This window comes from Phaethon lepturus, unplaced genomic scaffold (genome assembly GCF_000687285.1).
Source record: "Phaethon lepturus isolate BGI_N335 unplaced genomic scaffold, ASM68728v1 scaffold13361, whole genome shotgun sequence".
Taxonomy (NCBI): Eukaryota; Metazoa; Chordata; class Aves; order Phaethontiformes; family Phaethontidae; genus Phaethon; species Phaethon lepturus.
In genome coordinates, this window is record NW_010517054.1 from 1,157 (window position 1) to 20,145 (window position 18,989).

Sequence of the window (18,989 nt, forward strand, 5' to 3'; positions counted from 1 at the left end):
CCCTTCTAACATCTGTGTGCTGTTTTGCATAGGTGAATAGGACCCACATGGAGCTTCTTGCAGGATCCATGCTGTGTCTTCAGCAGACCTTAAAGACAACTTTAAATTGATAGTATCAGGTGGTTTGTCCCTTTCTTGTTTGATTGTCATGCTAATTGTTAGCTGCAATGTGGGAGATCCTTTTAACTAGAATACGAGACAATTTTTCCTCAACTTACTTCCTGCATGGAAGCACTATGATGGAGCACTTCATTTAATTATCCTACTGCAAAGAGATGTCAAGCTTTGACATGGTATTGTTCCTGGGACAACTTGCTTGAAAAATCTTGTAAGCATTGATGGAAACTCATGAGCATGCGTTTCCCCAAGGTGATATCCCTCTTCTGAAGGTGCACGATCTCAGTGCTCATTTTAAAACCAGAAAAAAGGAGGTAGGGGGTGGGAAATATCAGCATATGAAAAAACCTCAGCTTGTCATCTGCCAGCTGGCAAAACCATGCACTGTAATTTGCAGGGCCTTACTGAATGGTATGAATGGTCCAGCATCCCTGCTAGTGGAACATTGTGCCACAAACAACAAAGATTTGTGCCGTTGCCACCTTCAGGGCATAAGCCAAGGCCTTTTTGTGTTTTTTCCTATTTGATGAATGAGCCTATTTAGTTCCTTTGTGAAAAGAGCTTTCCTGATCAGTCTTTTGCACAAGAGATGTAGGCGATCTGTTCTCACCGGAGTTCCCTTGTGCTCTGTGAACCTGTGGTTGGCTCTAGTGATAGAGTTTTCTCCCGTGTAAAGCAGTTCAGGTAGCCCAGTGAAAAATCCTAGAATAGAAGAACTGAGTCCTGGAAGAACCCCTGTCTTAGCCAGACTAACTAACCCACTACCTGTCTGCCCAGTGTGTATGTGCATGTACATATGTGCTCTAATATTCTAAAAGAGTAGAAACATTTTATATATATATTAAAAAAATACAGTTTTATGTATAACTATTTATGGTTTTTTTTCTGCCTTCCCCCCACCCTCCCGCTATTCAGTTAACATGCCATAATTTTGCAACTAGCCATGTGCTTTTTTGCAACTTTTAACTCTTGCATTTCCGGGCTTATTTTTACTTTACTCTTCATATAGGTGGTTTGGTTTATTTTTTATATTTAACACACACAGCTTTAGTGTCTCATCCACAGAGTCCTCTCTGAGTGTAGGAATTTGGTTTAAATAGCTTGAAATGCAAATTTGATTAGACTCGATGTACGATCAGATCCCTCTAATTTAAGGATCGTTGACCTTGCTCCAGTGTGACCATCAATGTATCATTCATCCAAGAGAGCAGAAAGAATCTTCTCTTCAGGAGCATCGAGTAAAGGCTTGCTTGTTTGGTGCTGCAGTTTTGCTCATGACAACTTACTGTCACTTGCAGAGTTAGGGTATTACTTTGGTCCTAAGTAGACTGTTAGTATTTTCTTTCTAATATAATAACTGGTTGAATGCTTGTGAAAAGATGAGTATATACGTTTTGCGCTTGGTGGCCTCCGAAGGCAAAGTGTATTAAGAGAATTCATCATTTTTATAGGAGTGTAAAAAGTATTTTATTTTACTCTCCCTGGGAAAAAGTGTATAAATATATACAAATGTAAGGCTTTAATGTAGTAGAACCCTTGGAGGTGCAGGCATCTGCCCTTGCTGATCTCACTGCAGCAGTGTGTCTGAAATGTGTTATTGTAGGGCTGGAACGAACCGTTTTGCCACAGCCCTGTTGTGGGGGTATAATGCAGAATTGTATTGCCCCAAGGAAATCATTGCAAGGTATGATTTGGTTTCCTCTGTGCAGGCAGCCAGTCAGGTGTGTGTGTTGTGGGGGAAGGTGAGAGGTAGATTCGTGAATGCTATCAATGGCCCTGTGGTGGGAGCAGCTAAAATTTTTGAGTGTATGGTTTGAGTTTGCTGACGCTATAGGGATAACTCTGATGACAGAACTGTGAAAAATTCCCCATTTTCACATTTCCAGAATTTACTCATTAGTTCCCAGTGGCCTGTAATCACAGACGCCAAATTTGTATGACATTGTACCTCGCTCTCCACTCACTAGTTTGTTTTTTTTAAAAATGAATAGTATGCTTTCTGTAACTTAATAGAAACCCCATTATTTTTATTAGAGAGCTTAAGGATTAGATTTTCTCCAGGTATTTTTCGAAGTATTCGTATTTACTTTGGTGTAATATATGGATATAATTATCTCTTTGACTGTAGTTGACTTTATTCTCTATGTCTATGTTTTTTAGGACCTTTGAAACCAGAAATTACCATAACTTACATTGCTGTTTCAGCTATATTCTTTAACAGTGGACTCTCCTTAAAAACTGAGGTACTGTAATTTTTCATTGCTTCGTTCTCATTTTGCCTTAAAAAGTTTTATGTTGCTGCTGATCAGGTTTGAATGTAATTGGAATATTTAATTACTCTGCTGCTGTTGTTGATGCTGGGAGAATGGCTAACAAGAGAAGATAAATACTAGACATTTATGGAATAACCCCTCCTTGATTTCAGAAAATTCTTCACAAAGTAATGAACGTGATGAGAAGGAGAGTGTGAATAAATGTCACCCATCCATAGAGGGTGAGTTGCTTGACTTTGCAGGGCTTTGACTAAATGGAAGTGCTGAGCACAATTTTGAGACTGGATCTACACCCTGGATGTGTTCTAAACCCAAATCAGGGCGAGACCCAGGAGCACACTAGCACTTGCCTTCCGCACCTTGGCTTCCCCACTGCTCGGTTGAGATACAGGCCAGAAAACTGTGCGAATCCTCGGGTAGGAATTTTGTAGGCAACTAGGCAGAGAGGTGCTATGTGGAGTCTCCATGCACCTGTAGGATACAAAGAGAAGGGAAGATGTGAGCTCTCTGTGCCTCTCTCCTTCATCTCACCTGCTGGTGTGCTAAGTAAAACCGTTTAGGCTAGTCACCACAGGATTGATGCAGGCAAAGATCTGATGGCTTTCAGTTACCACATGCATTGGGTAGGCACAGGACAGCAGCTAGGGTTCCTCTGCAGATGCAAGACCAATAAACAGATTTAGTTGTGGACAGGTGGAGTTGAAGTGCCCATGCTCTCCTGCATATCGCAGACAGTGAGACTTGTTTCAGATTTTGTCATACATTTTTCACAGGAACAATCTGGGAATAAGAAGAGAGGAAGGGAGAGAACCTCCTAGTGATGTGTAAAGGAGGCACGGAGAAAGGAAAGGGTGGCTGCGTGCCAAGAAGAGGAGCAGCCAGAGTTGAAGTGAAACAATGCATGTCTCTGCTAGTCTAGTTTCTTGATTCCTTTTACGCTGTTGGCTGTGCTAACAGGTGATGTCATTCATATGTTGCATGATACTAATGCCTAAAAGAATCATCACTATATTGTCCAGTTGTCTTCTAGGCAAACTGGGATTTAGATGAACAATGTGCATTGAACAAAAAAATGTTTCTGTACCTGTATCATGGTTATAGAGATGACGTTTCAAATGGAGCTAGTGTTTGAATTGATGGCAGCCCTCTCCTCCTGTGTCTGCTGGCAGTTCTGGCACTAGGGCCTCTAGTTCTGCTGGGACACAGAAGAAGTGAAGTGAATAACTTCAGTTAATTCTGTAGTAGCTATTTAGAGCCTTGTGGTCTTGTGGGCAAGCAGGAAGAACCATGTTGCCTATTTGCCTGGGACACTAATTAATCCTAATGGAAACAGGCTGCGGAGAGCCACTTTCTTCCATAGAGAAGAGGACCTGAAACAAAGCCTGAGTAGTACTAATGGAGTTGAGTTTTCTGCTTTCAGGGTTAGGAATCTTTGCACGCAGAGAAAAAAATGTAAAACTTGTTTCTCTTTCACTAGTTTGTATCCTTGAAGCTTTGTATTTGTAAAGCAGCTGTGAGACTGAAATCAGCAGCATTATCAAAGTCTTGATGAGATTCTCAATGCTAGTGCATGTCTAACTTTTTCCAGTTGAGGTGACATTACTGACAGGTTCCTGGGCAATGTGTCACGTTCTTCTTTGAACTTGCATAATTTTTTTCATCTGTGGTTCTAAAAGCAATATATTGATGTAAATGAAGCTTTTACAGGAGTTGATGTTTATGTCCGGCTAGCAGGTCTCAGATTGTTTTGGTAAAGCATCAGTTAGGACTGGTGCTGTACATCCAGCTTTATGTTCCATCAAGGAGCTAAGCCTTTTCTGAATTTCTACCATGGGGGTAGACGATAAAGAGGAAGAAGAGCATTTCACTCATTGTACCTTGTCCTGTTGCTTTCTAAAATGTATGTTAAAAACAATCCTTAAATGTGTTAGGAAGCCAGGTCATGATTTTATTAAAATACTTTGGGGCATGTTTTAATTGTTTAAGGCACAACCTGAAGTTGGTATTATTAGTCAGTTAACATATCTTTGTATTGGATTGCAAAGTAAATGGTTTCTGCTTTTTGTTTTTGTTAGTTCTTGACCTGTGTGTCAGCTGTTCTACCTTGGATAATATATTTGTTCAATCGAAACTAGTGTTTGATATGCTTTAGGAAATGATAAAAGGTTGTGTGTTAACAGAGGCCTTCTGATAAAGCTGACAAAATTAGAAATAGCTGATGCTCTTTTAAGGTTACACTTCTGGTTTTATCTGCTGTGAAGGCACATACTCAAAATTTGCTAACATGCCTTCAAGAAAGCATTTTACAAAACAATTGGCAGCGTTCAGGGAAAGCCTCTTTGGGCATGGCCTTGTTAGGTTTTCACAACTAGAGGTGACTGAGGTCCTCTTACATTTGTAGAAATAGTCTGTGTCATGAATGACAACATTTAATTCCACCTTAATATAATGCTCTTTCAGTTTTCAGTGACTGGATAGCTTGCTCTTTTAAAGCAAATTCTTCCTGTAGGGCCCCAAAAATGAAATCACATGCTTGAGTTATCCATTTCAATGAGGAATTTGGCAAGCTGCTGAAAACACTGTTTGCTCTGTGTGAGTGTTTGCCCAGAGGAGTCCAGCTATGACCATCTAAGCATGGCTGGATGGCAACAGGGACCCACACTGACCAGTGAGAGGCTAGGATAAGCTCTCTAAAGGTGAAATACTGGGAAAGACAAGGTAACGTGTTCTACCTGGTGTACAGAAACAGTCTTGTAACTAGCAGCTTCCAGTAACTCTTCTGAGACTTCTGCTTTTTTGAGGGCTACAGTGATGGATGTATTTTGGGATGAGCCCTTGTAGATTGCTTGAAGGCTGTTTGCTTCAGTGTTTGTTCTATGATGATACAGTCTAAGGCATAACTATTCTAAAAGGCAATCACTAGAGACATTTTAAAGGCTTGTAATTTTAGATCTGCAAAGTCCTGTTTCACTGATGTAGCATTCCTTCGTGCACTAGGTTGGCTATGTTGTAATAGCCTTCCTTGCTCCCTGGAAGCAGTAACCAGTCTTTCCCATGTTTTTGTCTTGGATTTTGCTTTTGGAAGTATCATACAATTTTTGTCAAATCACCTGTTTTCTAAGGCATTTTCCAATTGTAAAATTGTTAAATTAAAAGGGCACTTTTGTATGTGTGATGATTCCTAGATTGGGGCTTCCTTCGTAGATTGGCCGACTAGTAAATGGGGCTGGAGGTGACTTGGCAGAAAAGAAGGAGGAATTAGTAGCGTTGCTGAAAGAAGTCACCTGCTCTGTTTTTTCTCAATTGTGTTATTTACTTTTTAAATGTACACTTTCATATGGGTATTTCCAGGTATCTTCCCATACAGGATGTGTTTCTACTACTAGACATTTTATTTTTGCTATCTTTTTGACATAAGATGAAATAGTACTACAGTGAAGCTATTCATAATGCCATAGCTACTGTGGCAGGTTATGTGTGAAGAAGGCCTATTTTTTTCATGCCCAGTGATACTAGCCTGCTTAAGAGTTTCCTTTATTTAAAAAAAAAAAGTTGTTTCATTCAGTTAACGAAGGGCTGAATGTGAATGGTATTTTCTTGGTAAAACTGGATCAAGATGTACGTTTCACGTCTATGTTTTGTGTAACTTTAAGAATAGGATATGAATGGGTCTGTGTTTTTTTTGTGGAAGGCTTTTTTCCCTTGACCCAAATTTGGGAGATAATTTTATTAAGAGAAATGAAGTAACAAGGACAGGGTGCCGAATTGCTAGCGCTTTCGGATGTATAATTACATCAGTGTGCATGTGGATGGTCAAAAATGCAATATTTGGTTGTGTTTCATAAAAGTTCAACTGTTTTGAAGCTGAGAAAGGGTGGCATTTGAAGGTTGGCTGCTGCATTACTGTACATGGAAATACAATTTTTAAATTGTTCTTTTTTTTTTTTAATGCATCTGGGGTGTCAGCTGGAGAATCCTGGCATATTAGGTTTTGAATAAAAGTGCCATCAGTTCTTTTCCTGTTGCATTATTTACTTTAAAAGAGTGCAGGTTATTTTGAGAGAGAGAAGAAGGAATTTTTCTTCTCAGTCTGAGAGTTGAAATGAGCTGAAATGCACAAGGCTTTTTCCTTGTACTCAGAAACTGTGTAGAAGATCCTTGCAGTATCCAAAAAGACAGAAACAGACATAGAGTTTATTGCATAAGGATAATTGATCACCTCTCTGGAGTGCTCTTACACTATTTAAAATTAATTTTTTTTTTCCTCTCAGTCTCCAGTGGTGTTTTGCACTTCATTTCTCTGAATTTTATGGCTTAGCTGTTGTTAGCTTGTTATGGACTTGGTATTCTTTCTTTGCTGTTTTTCATCAGCCTAATTTTTTTCTGTAAATTTTCTATGTGTTGATACAATAAATAATCAAAACCTGTTATTACTTTGCTTTTTATATTTGTTAGTCTTCCCTTAAAAAAAAAAACAAACCACCACAGATGATGACTGTAATGTAAATATCCCTTTTTTCATGTATAAACGAGAATCACAGTTTGTGGCTCTCTTAGGCTAGAGAAACCTGAAATGACATGGACAATACAAGTTTCCCTTCCTCTTGATATCAGCAGTCAATAAAATAAACAGGCCGTCAGCATAGTTAACACAGGTTTTGAAGCAGTGACAAAGTGCTAAGGCTGCCTGCTGAACAGATACTGTTACGAGAGCTATACTGTTATTGAAGTGGTGGACAGTTCTTTTGGAAAAATGCCCAGGAGCACACAGAGCTTTTATGTTGTCTGGATGTACTTCATTATTAAAGAGGAGATCAGATGATCCCTAAAGGTGCCTTTTTGACATGCAATCTCTTTGTGTTGTAGAGATGATCCTATTTTTAAAAGCACAAACGTGATCTTATTTCAGCTGTTATGACTGCAACTTCCTCTCTTTTTCTTTTGCAGGAGCTGACAAGTGCTTTGATGCATGTGAAACTACACCTTTTTGTCCAGATTTTTACACTTGTGTTCTTCCCAACAGCAATATGGCTCTTTCTTCAGCTATTATCAATCACACCTATAAATGAATGGCTTTTAAAAGGGTATGTTTAAGCATAATGGAGTGAAATATGTTTGTAGCTGTCTTCTTAAAGGGCTGCTTATCCTGCAAGTAGGTGTTCTAAGACTTGTATTGTGAACAGATTTTGCTGGTTATTTTTGTGCTTCAGCACTTTGCTGTTGAAAACACCCTCTACGCACAAGGTTATCCTTTCAGGAACCTGTTCTCATTTTTAGAAAGTCTGGTCAGTTAGGTTCATACGTGGGGCGCTTGCAACAGGTTGGCTTTCTCTCACGAAAGGCAGCTGAAGTGCTGTGCTGGGTCAAAAGGAGGGTGGGGAGGAAAGAAAAGGAATGCTGAAGGAAAACCATAAGCTAGTGAATAAATACTGTGTATGGCATGCATTGGTGTTCCATTCGGTTTTTAAATAGTCTGTATTGCATGTGTCCAGATTGGGGTTCAGTATTTGCTCCTAGCTAAACTATGGGTGGAAAAAAAGGAAGAGAGTAAGGAGAAAGTAAGTAGGAGGAGAACTTTGGGATGAGCAGAAGCTAAGTTACCATGAAAACAATGTGTTTTAAATCTTTTGTGTACTCTGCCAATGTCTGCTTCTAAAGCTGCATTGGTGGTGCAGTAGTGATAGATTACAAAAAATCAAAAAAATAAGCATTTTTCAGAATCAAAGGTCAGTACCTAGTGCTATGCAGCTATACTGGAATGCTTGAATGTAGAAATTCATTATTTTAGAAAGCTACTTAAAGCAGTTTCCTTGTTTCTTACTGCTTGGTGAAACATTGCTTGGGGAGAGTTCACTGTCTTAAAAGTTTAATGATAAAGCTGTTCATGTTTATGTTTTTACCTAAAACCTGAACCTAAAAACAACAGAAAATGCTCTTTTAAGAGGCTTCTCCAGGTGTTCCACCAAGTGTGAAGTGGTCCAAATAATACTGAGGAGGGGAAATTAAGACAACATAATTTAAAAGTTAGCACTGTTTTGTGTAACAGTATTAGCACATCAAGGAGATAACAAGGTTGCTATACAATGTCCATTTGCATTTGGCTATTCATAGTAAAGGTTATTCTTCAAAGTAAAATCATTGTGAAGTTTTCCCTCAGCTAGAACAGAGGCGTGATTTGCCACAGGGAGCCAAAACTCCCTCCTAATCCATGGGAGTCTCAGTTTCTGAAGTGCAAGGTGCAGGAGACTGTTGTGGTTTTTGTTCCTTGCAGCAATTCTCGTCCCTTCTTTCCTATGACTCTTATGCCACTTTGTTTCTTAGTGTTTAAGGGATGTGATCTGTTACATGCACAAGGATATGTGTATGTATATACTTACACACCCGTGAAACTGCATGTAAAACTACATGGTTTTTTTTTTTTTGAAAAATAATGTATGTGTATCTCCCTAAACATGGAGCCTAAACCAGCCTCATTTTTCATGAAGGTGTGTCTGTGTTTTACCAGTGAGCTAGTATACTGCCATATGTTTTAAGCTGCCTTGCAAGCACTTGTTCCTTGAGTGCTATTTCTGTTTTGGCTGTGTGTTACCTTTTAGAGCAGTAACTCTGTTTTATTGAGACTTCATGCAAAGAATGGCCAGATTGAGGAGTTTAATGAAGGTGGTTTATTTGTATTTGGGTTTTTTTTGTTTATGTTTCGAAAGAGTGCTTTCTTGATAAATACTGCTGTTCAGGACATGCTCAGAGCAGCAGCCATTGTGTGGCTCTGAAGGCATGCGTGGCAAAGGGAGCCTGACGGGAGCTGTACCTTCAGTGCTGTGCAGGTGCAGGAGCTACTGAGCTCTATACTAATTCTAGGATAACACAGGTACTTGCATGTCCCTGTATGGGTGCGTGAAAGGAGAGTGAGGAACTGCCTGTGCCTTGGTTGCTCTGTGTAACAAAAGTTCATCCTAATGCCCCACGGCTATAGTTTTTATCCCCTAGAAACTCTAAAGTACTCTAATGAAAAGGGGGAACAAGACAGGCTTTGGCAAAGTTACTTTCTTATCACGCATGTTTAGCACAGCCTGTAGTGGGAACTAGTTGACAGTCCTCACAAAGGCCTGGAAAAATAGGCGTATGCTCCCAAGGGCATGCAGCACCCTTTGGCAGGGTGGCTCCCCTGCAGACTCTAGTTCTCCACTATTCTCTACTCAAGGTTATGCCTAAAGGGTGCAGTCAAGCCCACAGTTTATTTCCTGTCTTGCTTCAGAGTGAATGGTAGATTCTCCCATCCTCTGTAATGGTCGATTTTGCTGTAAATATTATTTGAGGGACAGATTCAGATAGTACCAGCTTTTCATCTGTGTTTCTTACAGTTGGGTTTTTTTTTTCCCCTCTCTGTATGGGTTAATATTAGGAGGTTTGTTGCTTTGCAATTATTTTGAAATATATAAAATAGGGGAGAAACTGACATCACCCCAAGCATCTTTTAAGTTAATTTTTTTGTTAGCTGGCTAGGTTTTATATTGACAGCATCCCTTTGAAAAGGACCATGAAGCAGGTTATTAATGTTTGCACAGATTCACCTCTTCTGCCACTCTTAGCATATAGCATTTACAGCATAGGTGAAGCATATAGATGCAAAGATCTGGTACAAGATATGGCTTTGGTAGTTCCATATCTAAAATATGTGACTTTAGACCCTACTGCTCAATTGTCTGTAACATATCAGCAGAACGGGTATGATTTATTTATTTTCAGCGAGTGTTTGGACCCCTGATTTTGTTGGTTGTTATCTGTAGTAATCTGTTGGCCATTAGAGGAATTTGTATATTGGTAGTATTGTGTGTAGTTGATACAAAGCAAGAAAAAAGTTCACAGGTGCATGTTTTAGTATACCTGATTAAAAATATTTCCATTTAGTGTGTACCAGTTTTTTTGTAGATTCATATTTTCATATGAAGAATATTTAAAACCGTAGCTTGATAGCGAATTTTTTTTTTTAATTCCAAATGTATTATTTTAAATTTGAGAGGGTTCACAGAGATTGTATTATTAAACCTTTCCCTTCTAGTGCCAGCTGAAATGAATGCCCTTGCACACATTTCATACTTCTCTGGATAACTTTGAACTTAATCCACCCCTTATTAGTGCAGGTGAGAAGTTCAAGGAGCTGCCTGCCAAGAGACCATATAGAAGAGAGATAGCAGTATCACAACTGATGTAGGGGATGGACATCAGAATCGTTCATGTGTTTGTCTGCTGTATGTTTTCGTATATATTTCCAAACTTTTCCACACCATTTCTTTTTCCTGTATTTCTTTTCAATATAAGCTTATCCTGCTAAGTGCTGAAAACTCTCTGCTTCCATGGCTTACTTCACCGTAAGCTAAAGGTACTATATACTTCCAAGATGGTGCTTGGCACTTTGTGATGGGATTTATATAATGCTTATGTTGGTTTTCTCTTTCCTTTTCCACAGTGTCTGTAGCTGACAAACTGAATACCGTCGTTGTCATTTACCTGTTTCTTCTGTTTAAGCTTTTTGTATATTTGCAGCATATCAATTGCATTGTAATATGCTCCCTATTGTTTGGATTTAATAGTTCTGTTTGCTACAGCTTTTTGACACTGAGTTTCTCGGGGATGGACTAACACACTTATAAGTGTGAAGCAATTCACCACCAGTAATTGGTTGTTCTGAACTAGAATACTGTCTCAAACTCCCATACTTGAAAACATAGCTAGATTCCATGCTTTTGGGGGTTTCGCAGACTGTTTTATTCCATGCCTTACTGTTCCTTCTAAGTCAACACAGTTGTTCTTCAGAAGCCTGATTTTACTTAGCCCCAAATTTAATTGTAATCTATTGGGTTATGTTTTTGTTTTTTTAAATACATATTTGATACAACTAATTTTTGTAATAACCAGTTTTTGTGGACTATCTTTGAAAACAAAGGAAAGCTCACTGCTTTTTTTTCTTACTTTGCAACAGCATTTAGTATATACGTCAATAATTTTGCTGCACAAACAATGGAAAAAATGACAATAATGTATTTTAGACTTCTAAAAAGCAGGAGAAAGCTTTTGATGTTTTGATTAATGGAAGTCAGGTGGTTTTACTAAGAAGTGAAAACATGCATGAAAGTTAAATATTTGATGGACTTTTAATGTTCAGGAAATAAAAAGCTCAATTGTGATTTGTTGGTTGTTGTTTTTTTTTGTTGTTTGGGGTTTTTTTTGTGTGTGGTTGTTTTTTTTCTTTAGTTTGGATTGATGAAAAACAAAGTGTAGTGGGAACCTGAAATAGTGAGCATGCTTCTTTTTACTCCTCTACTTAGCAGTAAATGTTTTTATCACTGTACAGTTTTTTCAAGAAAATTTTTTCAGGAGTTTACATCCATATTTTATTTTTTTTCCAAATAGCTACAAATATCTCAAAACACACTACAGACTTTACTACATCAGGACATGTGATGCAGTTATCTTTGTGATAGATGTGTAGATATCTTTGTGAATGGTAGATACAGTACTACAGATGGGGAAATGGAGTCACGGAGAGGTTAAGTGTTTGGATTTTTAAGTGGTGACACAACTCTTCACTTGGTGGTTGGTAAGAGATGGCATAGAAATCCTGCCAGCCCCTGGTGCAGGGGGCTGTAATGTAACTGTAATGCAAACTGATTGAGTTGCACAGGTGATAAAATGATTGTTTCTACTCAACTGTGTGGTATTTTAAGGTTTTAAGTTTCATAGTGTTTGCATCACGTGAGGAATGTGACATTTCTTTTTGTTATTTTCAGCTTGCAGACAGTAGGCTGCATGCCACCTCCTGTGTCTTCTGCAGTAATTTTAACCAAAGCTGTTGGTGGAAATGAGGTGAGTTTTCATTTTGTTTTTGAATGTTTTTTTTAAACAGAAGTTCAAACATATTTATTTATGATGAACTCATGTGGCAAAACACTGACTGCAGTGTGATGCTATTGTGGTTTGTAAAAAATTCTATAATTAAAGCTTGGGTATTTTCTTCTTGTCAAACAAGGGAAGTAGTGATATGTTATCTGCTGGCATTGGTCAAACTGAAAGAAGCTCAGTTTTCTGAGGTGATAGAAAGTTTTCTGATAGAAATTGGTGTTAGGAGATTTCTCCTTGTTGCTGCACTGTAATTCCTAACTGTATAATGTTTGTATGCTGTGTACTGGTTACCTCAAAGACCGTTAGCTTTGTGGTGAAGACCTGCCCTTGCAGTGATTGCTGGGATGGTGTTTAGTATTAAGAGGCCCCCCAGCAGGAGTTCCTCAAGCTTGAGACTGCAAATGTAGCAAGTGAGGTGATGGAGACACAAATGTTAATTTAAATCTTAGATTGTTACTTGAGACTGCATGAAATGAAAATTTTGGGAAGGTGGAGTTCTCTGACAGTGATGCAATGCAAAGTTCTCAACAGATAGGAAATGCCAGAATTTAAGTTGTTTATGCAAACTTAGTTTGGTCACATTATATTTCTGCCTTAAAATGACATATGCTGATGTCATTTCAGACTCTTATTTTATCCACAAAATGCTTGCTATTTTCAGGAAGACCAGGTAGGCAGCATTTAGGAAATTAATCCAGGTGTGCTAATTAATGAGGTTGGTTTCCTTTAGATCTGCTTCCTCATAACTACAGAGGTAGATGAGACCTACTAGGTGAGGAAGGGAGAGAATAGTGCTAAAAGCTAGGGCTGTGGGGATGCTGTTGTGGAGGATTAGAGCCAAATCTTAATTCAGCCATAGAGCTCCCGTGTGAGGTTGGGTGAGTCACTTCAACCACATTTTTTAAATATGGCCATTAGTTGTGTACTTCTCATTTTCTGAGTTCAGACTCTTGGGACCGATTAATGTCAGCTTTGAAAACACATGATAGCACTGAAATAGATTGAAGTTGTACTTTGTACTGACAAAGTGCTGTTTAATTGCTCTATCCTCTGAAGAGAGACCCAAAGCATCTCAAGTCAAGCATTTCTAATTATGGGCAATCCTGATGCACATCAGTGTCTCCCAGTTTGCTACCTGAAAAGAAGAATCATAAAGTTATCCGATGGAGGTGGTGTGGAGTAATTAGTATAAGGAAATAATTCAGGTACATAATAGTGATCAACCGAGAAATGAGAAGTTTTCTTGTTATGATTCTAGATGTAGGTGCTGCAAATTATACAAAGATGCCACATAGTGAACAGTGAAGATGAAATGAAGTATTGAATGAGTGCTCATTCAGTGTTAGCACTGTCTGTCCTATCCGTAGAACAATGAAAAGATCCTTTAGGAAAAAAATAAGGTGTGATTGGTTAGTTGAAGGCAATATCATACGGCATTTGTGTGCAGGAGTGAGAAAGGTACTTTAGTTTCTTGGCCATTAGAGTTCACCTTTTTATGGTAGTATTCTTCTGGAGTGGTAGAGGGGTGTGTATTTTATACCAGCTGAAAACCAGATACTTTCTAACATGTGAGGCTTGTGTAAGTCATTGTGTAAATGACTGAAAAGTAAGCTTGAACCTCTAATTCTTCTATACCAAGCCACTGTTGGAAGAATGTAAAAATGCATACCTTGTTAGTGATTTTTTTACAGATAGTTGCTGACAGTAGAGACAGGGTGAGTCAAGAATTGTGTCTTGGGAATTGGGAGTTCTCAATCAGGTTCTAGGAAGGTACGCAAGAGAGAAACACCCTTTTAACATGCTCAGTGTAGACAAAGCGTGTGGCAAATTTATTGCCAAACTTGAGGAAGTTTCCAATGCAAATGTGTTTTTGGAATTTGATGCTTCTCCATCTTTCAGACTATTTTTTATTTTTCTTCTGAAGAACAGCAAACCACATCCCTCATGCCAGAGGAGAAGACCTTCTCACATCTCTCCTTGCCAAATTTCACCTAAGCTGTTATTGACATATTTATCGTTCTGATATGAGTAGAACAATGCATTTTCTCCCATTTTAACATAAATCCATTCTGATATACGAAGAATTTAAACCTGAGAGTCAACTGGAAATATAAGTTATTGTACTATGAGAGTGTTTGTTCATGATAATGTCTCTTAAACTGCTTTTGCCTCGTCAAGCGTGTATCCCTTTCGTAGAGAAAATTGATTTGTCTGAGGATATATCTACGCTGCATAATGTACTATGAAGATAAATGAGCTTGCTCAGAAGCAATATAGTGTGGGAGCTCCACGTGAGCTAATTAGTCTGAGAAGTGTCCTGCTGCTGTCGAGTAGAGGCACACCCTCAATAAGTGCTCTGAAGACCTCTTTGTATTTCTTGAAACACAGCACATGAGGGTTGTGGTAGTTGACCGTGTTAGGACGCTATAGAGGGTTTTAGGTTTTCTTTATCTAAGTAGAAGTGAATGTTGAATGTCAGTTTGGACTCGGGTTATTTTCAAAGAAGTATCAGGGACTGTGGCATGGTAGAAGTAGTACTCACCTGGGGCTGAGGAAACATGGATTCTATTTTTATCTCTGTCATTAACCTGTTGGGTAAAACGGAGTGGGGTATTGTGCCTCTGGGGTTAGTGGTAATAGATACTGGCAACTTTGTGAAGTGTTTGAAGATCAGTGCTGAAAAGCCTTATGTAAGAGATATATTTTATTGTTCTGGGACAGGGTGATTAAGTATTTCGTCAAATGCTTAGAGAGCCTCCATTATTACAGGCTGCTTGGATGGGGGATTTTGCTGCGTATCCGTTGGGAAAGTTGGTTGTGAGATGATAAAAGAAAGACATTTTTGTTAATCTTACAAGGATCTGTTTTTTTTAATTGCTATATGCCTGAGGGCACAAAATAAAATGTTGTACTTCTGGTGACCATTATCTTCCTTGGCCAACAATGCTGATACTGTGAATTCTGATTAAACTGTGTTCATTGTTGAAAAAGTTAATGTTCTGGGATAGTAAGTACAAACCCAGGTAAGCTAAAGATAGCTAGGAGCTAGTATCATTCCATCCAGAGAGGTGTTGGCAAATGGGATGTAAGCGGTGGGGAGGGAAACACCACTCTCTAGAAACCTTGGCTTTTGGAAGAGAGGCGAATGATTTATGGCTATTCTGTCTTTTGTTTTGGTGGAAGTAACTGTTCTTCATGTGATGAACAGAAATACAACTTGTCTAGCAGGGCTACAAATTCACACCTATTGACTCTGTGACCTATTCTTAGGTTTCAACTCATCTCCCTGGTTTCTATATGATGTGTGGTTTGTTCTCTCAGCTCTCTTATAACTCTTTGTTTCTTCTCTCTGTTTCTCCTTCTTCACCCTGCTTTTCCATCATTCCTCTTGTGATCTCTTCCTATATGAGGTTACTTTCATTAACCCTGCAAACAACTTTCTAAAACAGCCTATCTTAGCTTTTGTTGCAAATACATTTAATTTGTTAACAAAGCCAGTTTCAAGTATTGAATTTAATTTGATGCATGTGAAGCCCTATAAGAACAAAAATGTTCAAATGTACACTGGCAAAAAAGGAGGGATCACCGTGAGAAATCAAAATCTAATTTTTAATTTGGTGATATTTTTCTCAATTACTTAGTTGCTTCTGTCATCAGTAACACGAAGTCTCTTGATTTGTGAAGAGGACAGTCCATGTAGTTAAAAAAATTGGAATGAAAAACAGAAGGCCTCACTTCTGTTCTTTGCCCTTCTTAAGCCATGAAGGGTCAGGATTTTAATGACACTATAGCATTTGACAGCACAGAAGGCTTTTTTGTAGGTTTTTTTTTTTTCAAAAAGTCTTGTAGTTTTTCAGTGAAATTATAAAACCCATTTCTTTAAAAGTCTGCTTCTAACTATCCATTTCTGTAAGAGACATACAAATAAATATGTCAGCATTTAAAGGTGCCGAAAAGACAAACCTGTTAAAAGCTTGAAGATCCTCAGACAGAAGATCTGTATGAAATGCTGTAGAGATGCCAGATATTACTACAAAGTATTCAGACAGCAAGTGTCATACTCTCCTTAAGAATCAAAGTAATGAAGAAAAGAGATTGAAAATTAGATCTATAAGTCTATTATCAGTTTGGGAGAAAAAACAATTTGCAATGACTTTTATGGCAGCTTAATGACATATTTTTGAAACGTGTAACGTAACAGGCAAGAGCTGTGATGGAATTGTACAGATAAATCATGGGAGACAGTTCATTTTATTGAAGAATACTTTGGCTATCATACACAACAAAACCATTGGGGTTTTTTGTTCAATTAAGCTGTAGCTTGTACAAAATCTCTTAACCAAGGTGCTGTTTTATTTTTTTGCAACTTTCATGTCAATATGTTATGCCTCTTCTGAAACAAGGTGTTGCATATGCAAGACAAGATTTTGAAATATGAAATAGACTATAATGAAGAAAGGTATTTATGAAATAAGTTAGAAAGTAGAGAAAGAGTTCTAGTATTGATTTTTCGATTTGTTTTTTGAAGCAGATATAGAACATAAAACTGAATATAAATTTGCAAGGTCCACAGCTAGCCTTTCTGGAAAAAGAATCAAGGGAGAGTAGGAGAGTAGTAACAGTTCGCTAACAAATCATATGCAATATTTTTAACTGATATTTTAAAATAAAGAGTATATGAGTACTCTCTGAGAAATGAACACTGGAAAATTCCTCTGAGGGTTTTTTTTTTTTAAGTAAAAACAAAAAAGTGAACCCAACACTACTGTAAAGTCACAGGAAAGATATTGATTTCTCTAAAAATATCTAAAGTTCTTTGAACTGTGGATACATGTACATTAACCTTTTAAAAAAACAAAATAAAATGAATAAAAAGAAGTACAAGCTCTAATGGTTCGTGATTCATACACTGATGCACTAGTGTACCAAGTGTTTACCCTTGGAAGGTAACCCAAACATTATGAAACAATATTGTTTAAGATCTTCAAATCAACTATGTGTCATATTTAGTTGTCTTCTATAATAGAGCTTTTTACTTCCTAAATAGAAGTCAAAATTTACAATAGATTTGATTTCCAAATTGCATTTAAAATATTCATATTTGTAGGTTTTGATTATGAAAGGGTAAGTCACTTCATTCTATTATTTTAAAATTTGATACTGTAAAAGGAAAAAACCTATAATGACTTTTTAAAAATTTCCTAAGTAATAAATTTTGTCTGCCCACACAGATTAAATAGTTCTAAATGAAAGTGTAACTAATTCTACCATAAGCTACTGCACTGAAGTCTCTGGGAAATGTATGTGGGTGTCAGAGGACAGATTTAGGGAAGATGTCTGTACTTCACATGTACAAATATAAAGAATTAACTGTGTCAACATAAGCCTTGTATGTATGTAGGAGCTGTTGTGCTATTAAATTCACCCACTCTATTCTAGTATTACAGTCTAATTTTTTATGTATCCTAGGAGTTCACTTTTCATTTATCATTACTGTGCTTTGAGCAGATGGTTTTTATTGAACTATTTATTGACACTTAGGGTTTTTTCCTTCCCTGAGTGGTGAGTGCATTTTATATCCATCAATGCATAGGAGTAGCCCAAATTATTACTTACAATATGAATTTCATCACTATAATGTGTCCCGGTCATGCAGCTCCATTAGATATCTCTAGAGTTCCTCGTAATCTTCTCAAATCTTCTACAACCCAAAGCAATTGCAGAGTCTTCTTTTTTTTTTTCCTTCTCTCACTGTTCTTTTGTTTATCACTAGTAGTTCTGATATAGATACACTGCTAAACTCTTCAGAATGGAAGGGATTTTCAAAGGCATTCAGCTCTGCTCTTAATTCAGTGGAAGCAAATTTAGGCTAACAGCGAGGCTTCTGAAATCCCCAAATTTGAGCATTTCACCTCCAAACTACTTCCCTACTTTGTACAAAGTTCAGATTCTCCCACCACTTTTGAAAAGCAGCTGATTTACAAACCTAAGGTGCCAGTGCTTGAGTTAGGCTTGCGATAAAAGACTTAATTTTGTCCCCTGCTACCTCTAACTTGGGGTCTTTCATAAGGCTTGTAAGGTGTCCAGTGGAAAAAGCCCCTCTCCTACACTCCTGGGAGCATAAAAGATTAGGGAAGTGCAAGAAAATATATCAAATCTCTTAACTGCACAATTTTATGTACTGTAAGATGTATGACGTAGAACTTGGCAGCCTTGTTCATATTTAGCCTTCCCAAATCCAGGGTGCTTGTAGCAGCTCTGCCATAATCAAGAAAGTTGTAAAATTGCCTGTTTAAATTATGCTAAACTGCTTGGGCTGTGGCTGGAAACTACCTGGAATCTTCATAGCCTTGTGTTTTTACAGCTGTGTTTGCCCAACTGTTCTAGGTCTGACTTTGTAACAAGAGTGTTTTCAGAGGTTTTGCTGTTGCTATTCTACAGTGCCTGGCTGGGGAGATCAGGGGTTTTTTGTCTGCTATGGGACATTCAGTGACCCAGAAAGCTGTTTGTGGCATAAAGAAACCAGGAAAGAAAAAGTCTTGCTTTCATGCTTGACAAAAGTGGCCTTTTAAAGCAAGGTGGTTTTGTATCTGTCTTGGTCTGCAGGTTAATTCAGTGTAGAATTATACTGCTCAAGAGCTTCCTTTATTTAGCAGGGAGTGCTGTATGAAATGCATTGCTTATGCAAAGCAAGCATTT

General features: G+C 38.0%; 1 protein-coding gene across 1 annotated transcript in view; it reads left to right on the forward strand.

Moving 5' to 3' along the window:
• Nucleotides 1–2,277: 2,277 nt before the first annotated feature.
• Nucleotides 2,278–18,989, forward strand: part of SLC10A7 (solute carrier family 10, member 7) — a gene marked incomplete at its 5' end in the record, with an annotated part of 141,895 nt that continues 125,183 nt past the window's right edge. Inside the window, 3 exons of the mRNA XM_010296267.1 lie at nt 2,278–2,360; nt 7,338–7,474; nt 12,179–12,254. Of these exons, the coding sequence (XP_010294569.1) occupies nt 2,278–2,360; nt 7,338–7,474; nt 12,179–12,254 (296 nt within the window). The remainder of the gene's footprint in view (nt 2,361–7,337; nt 7,475–12,178; nt 12,255–18,989) is intronic.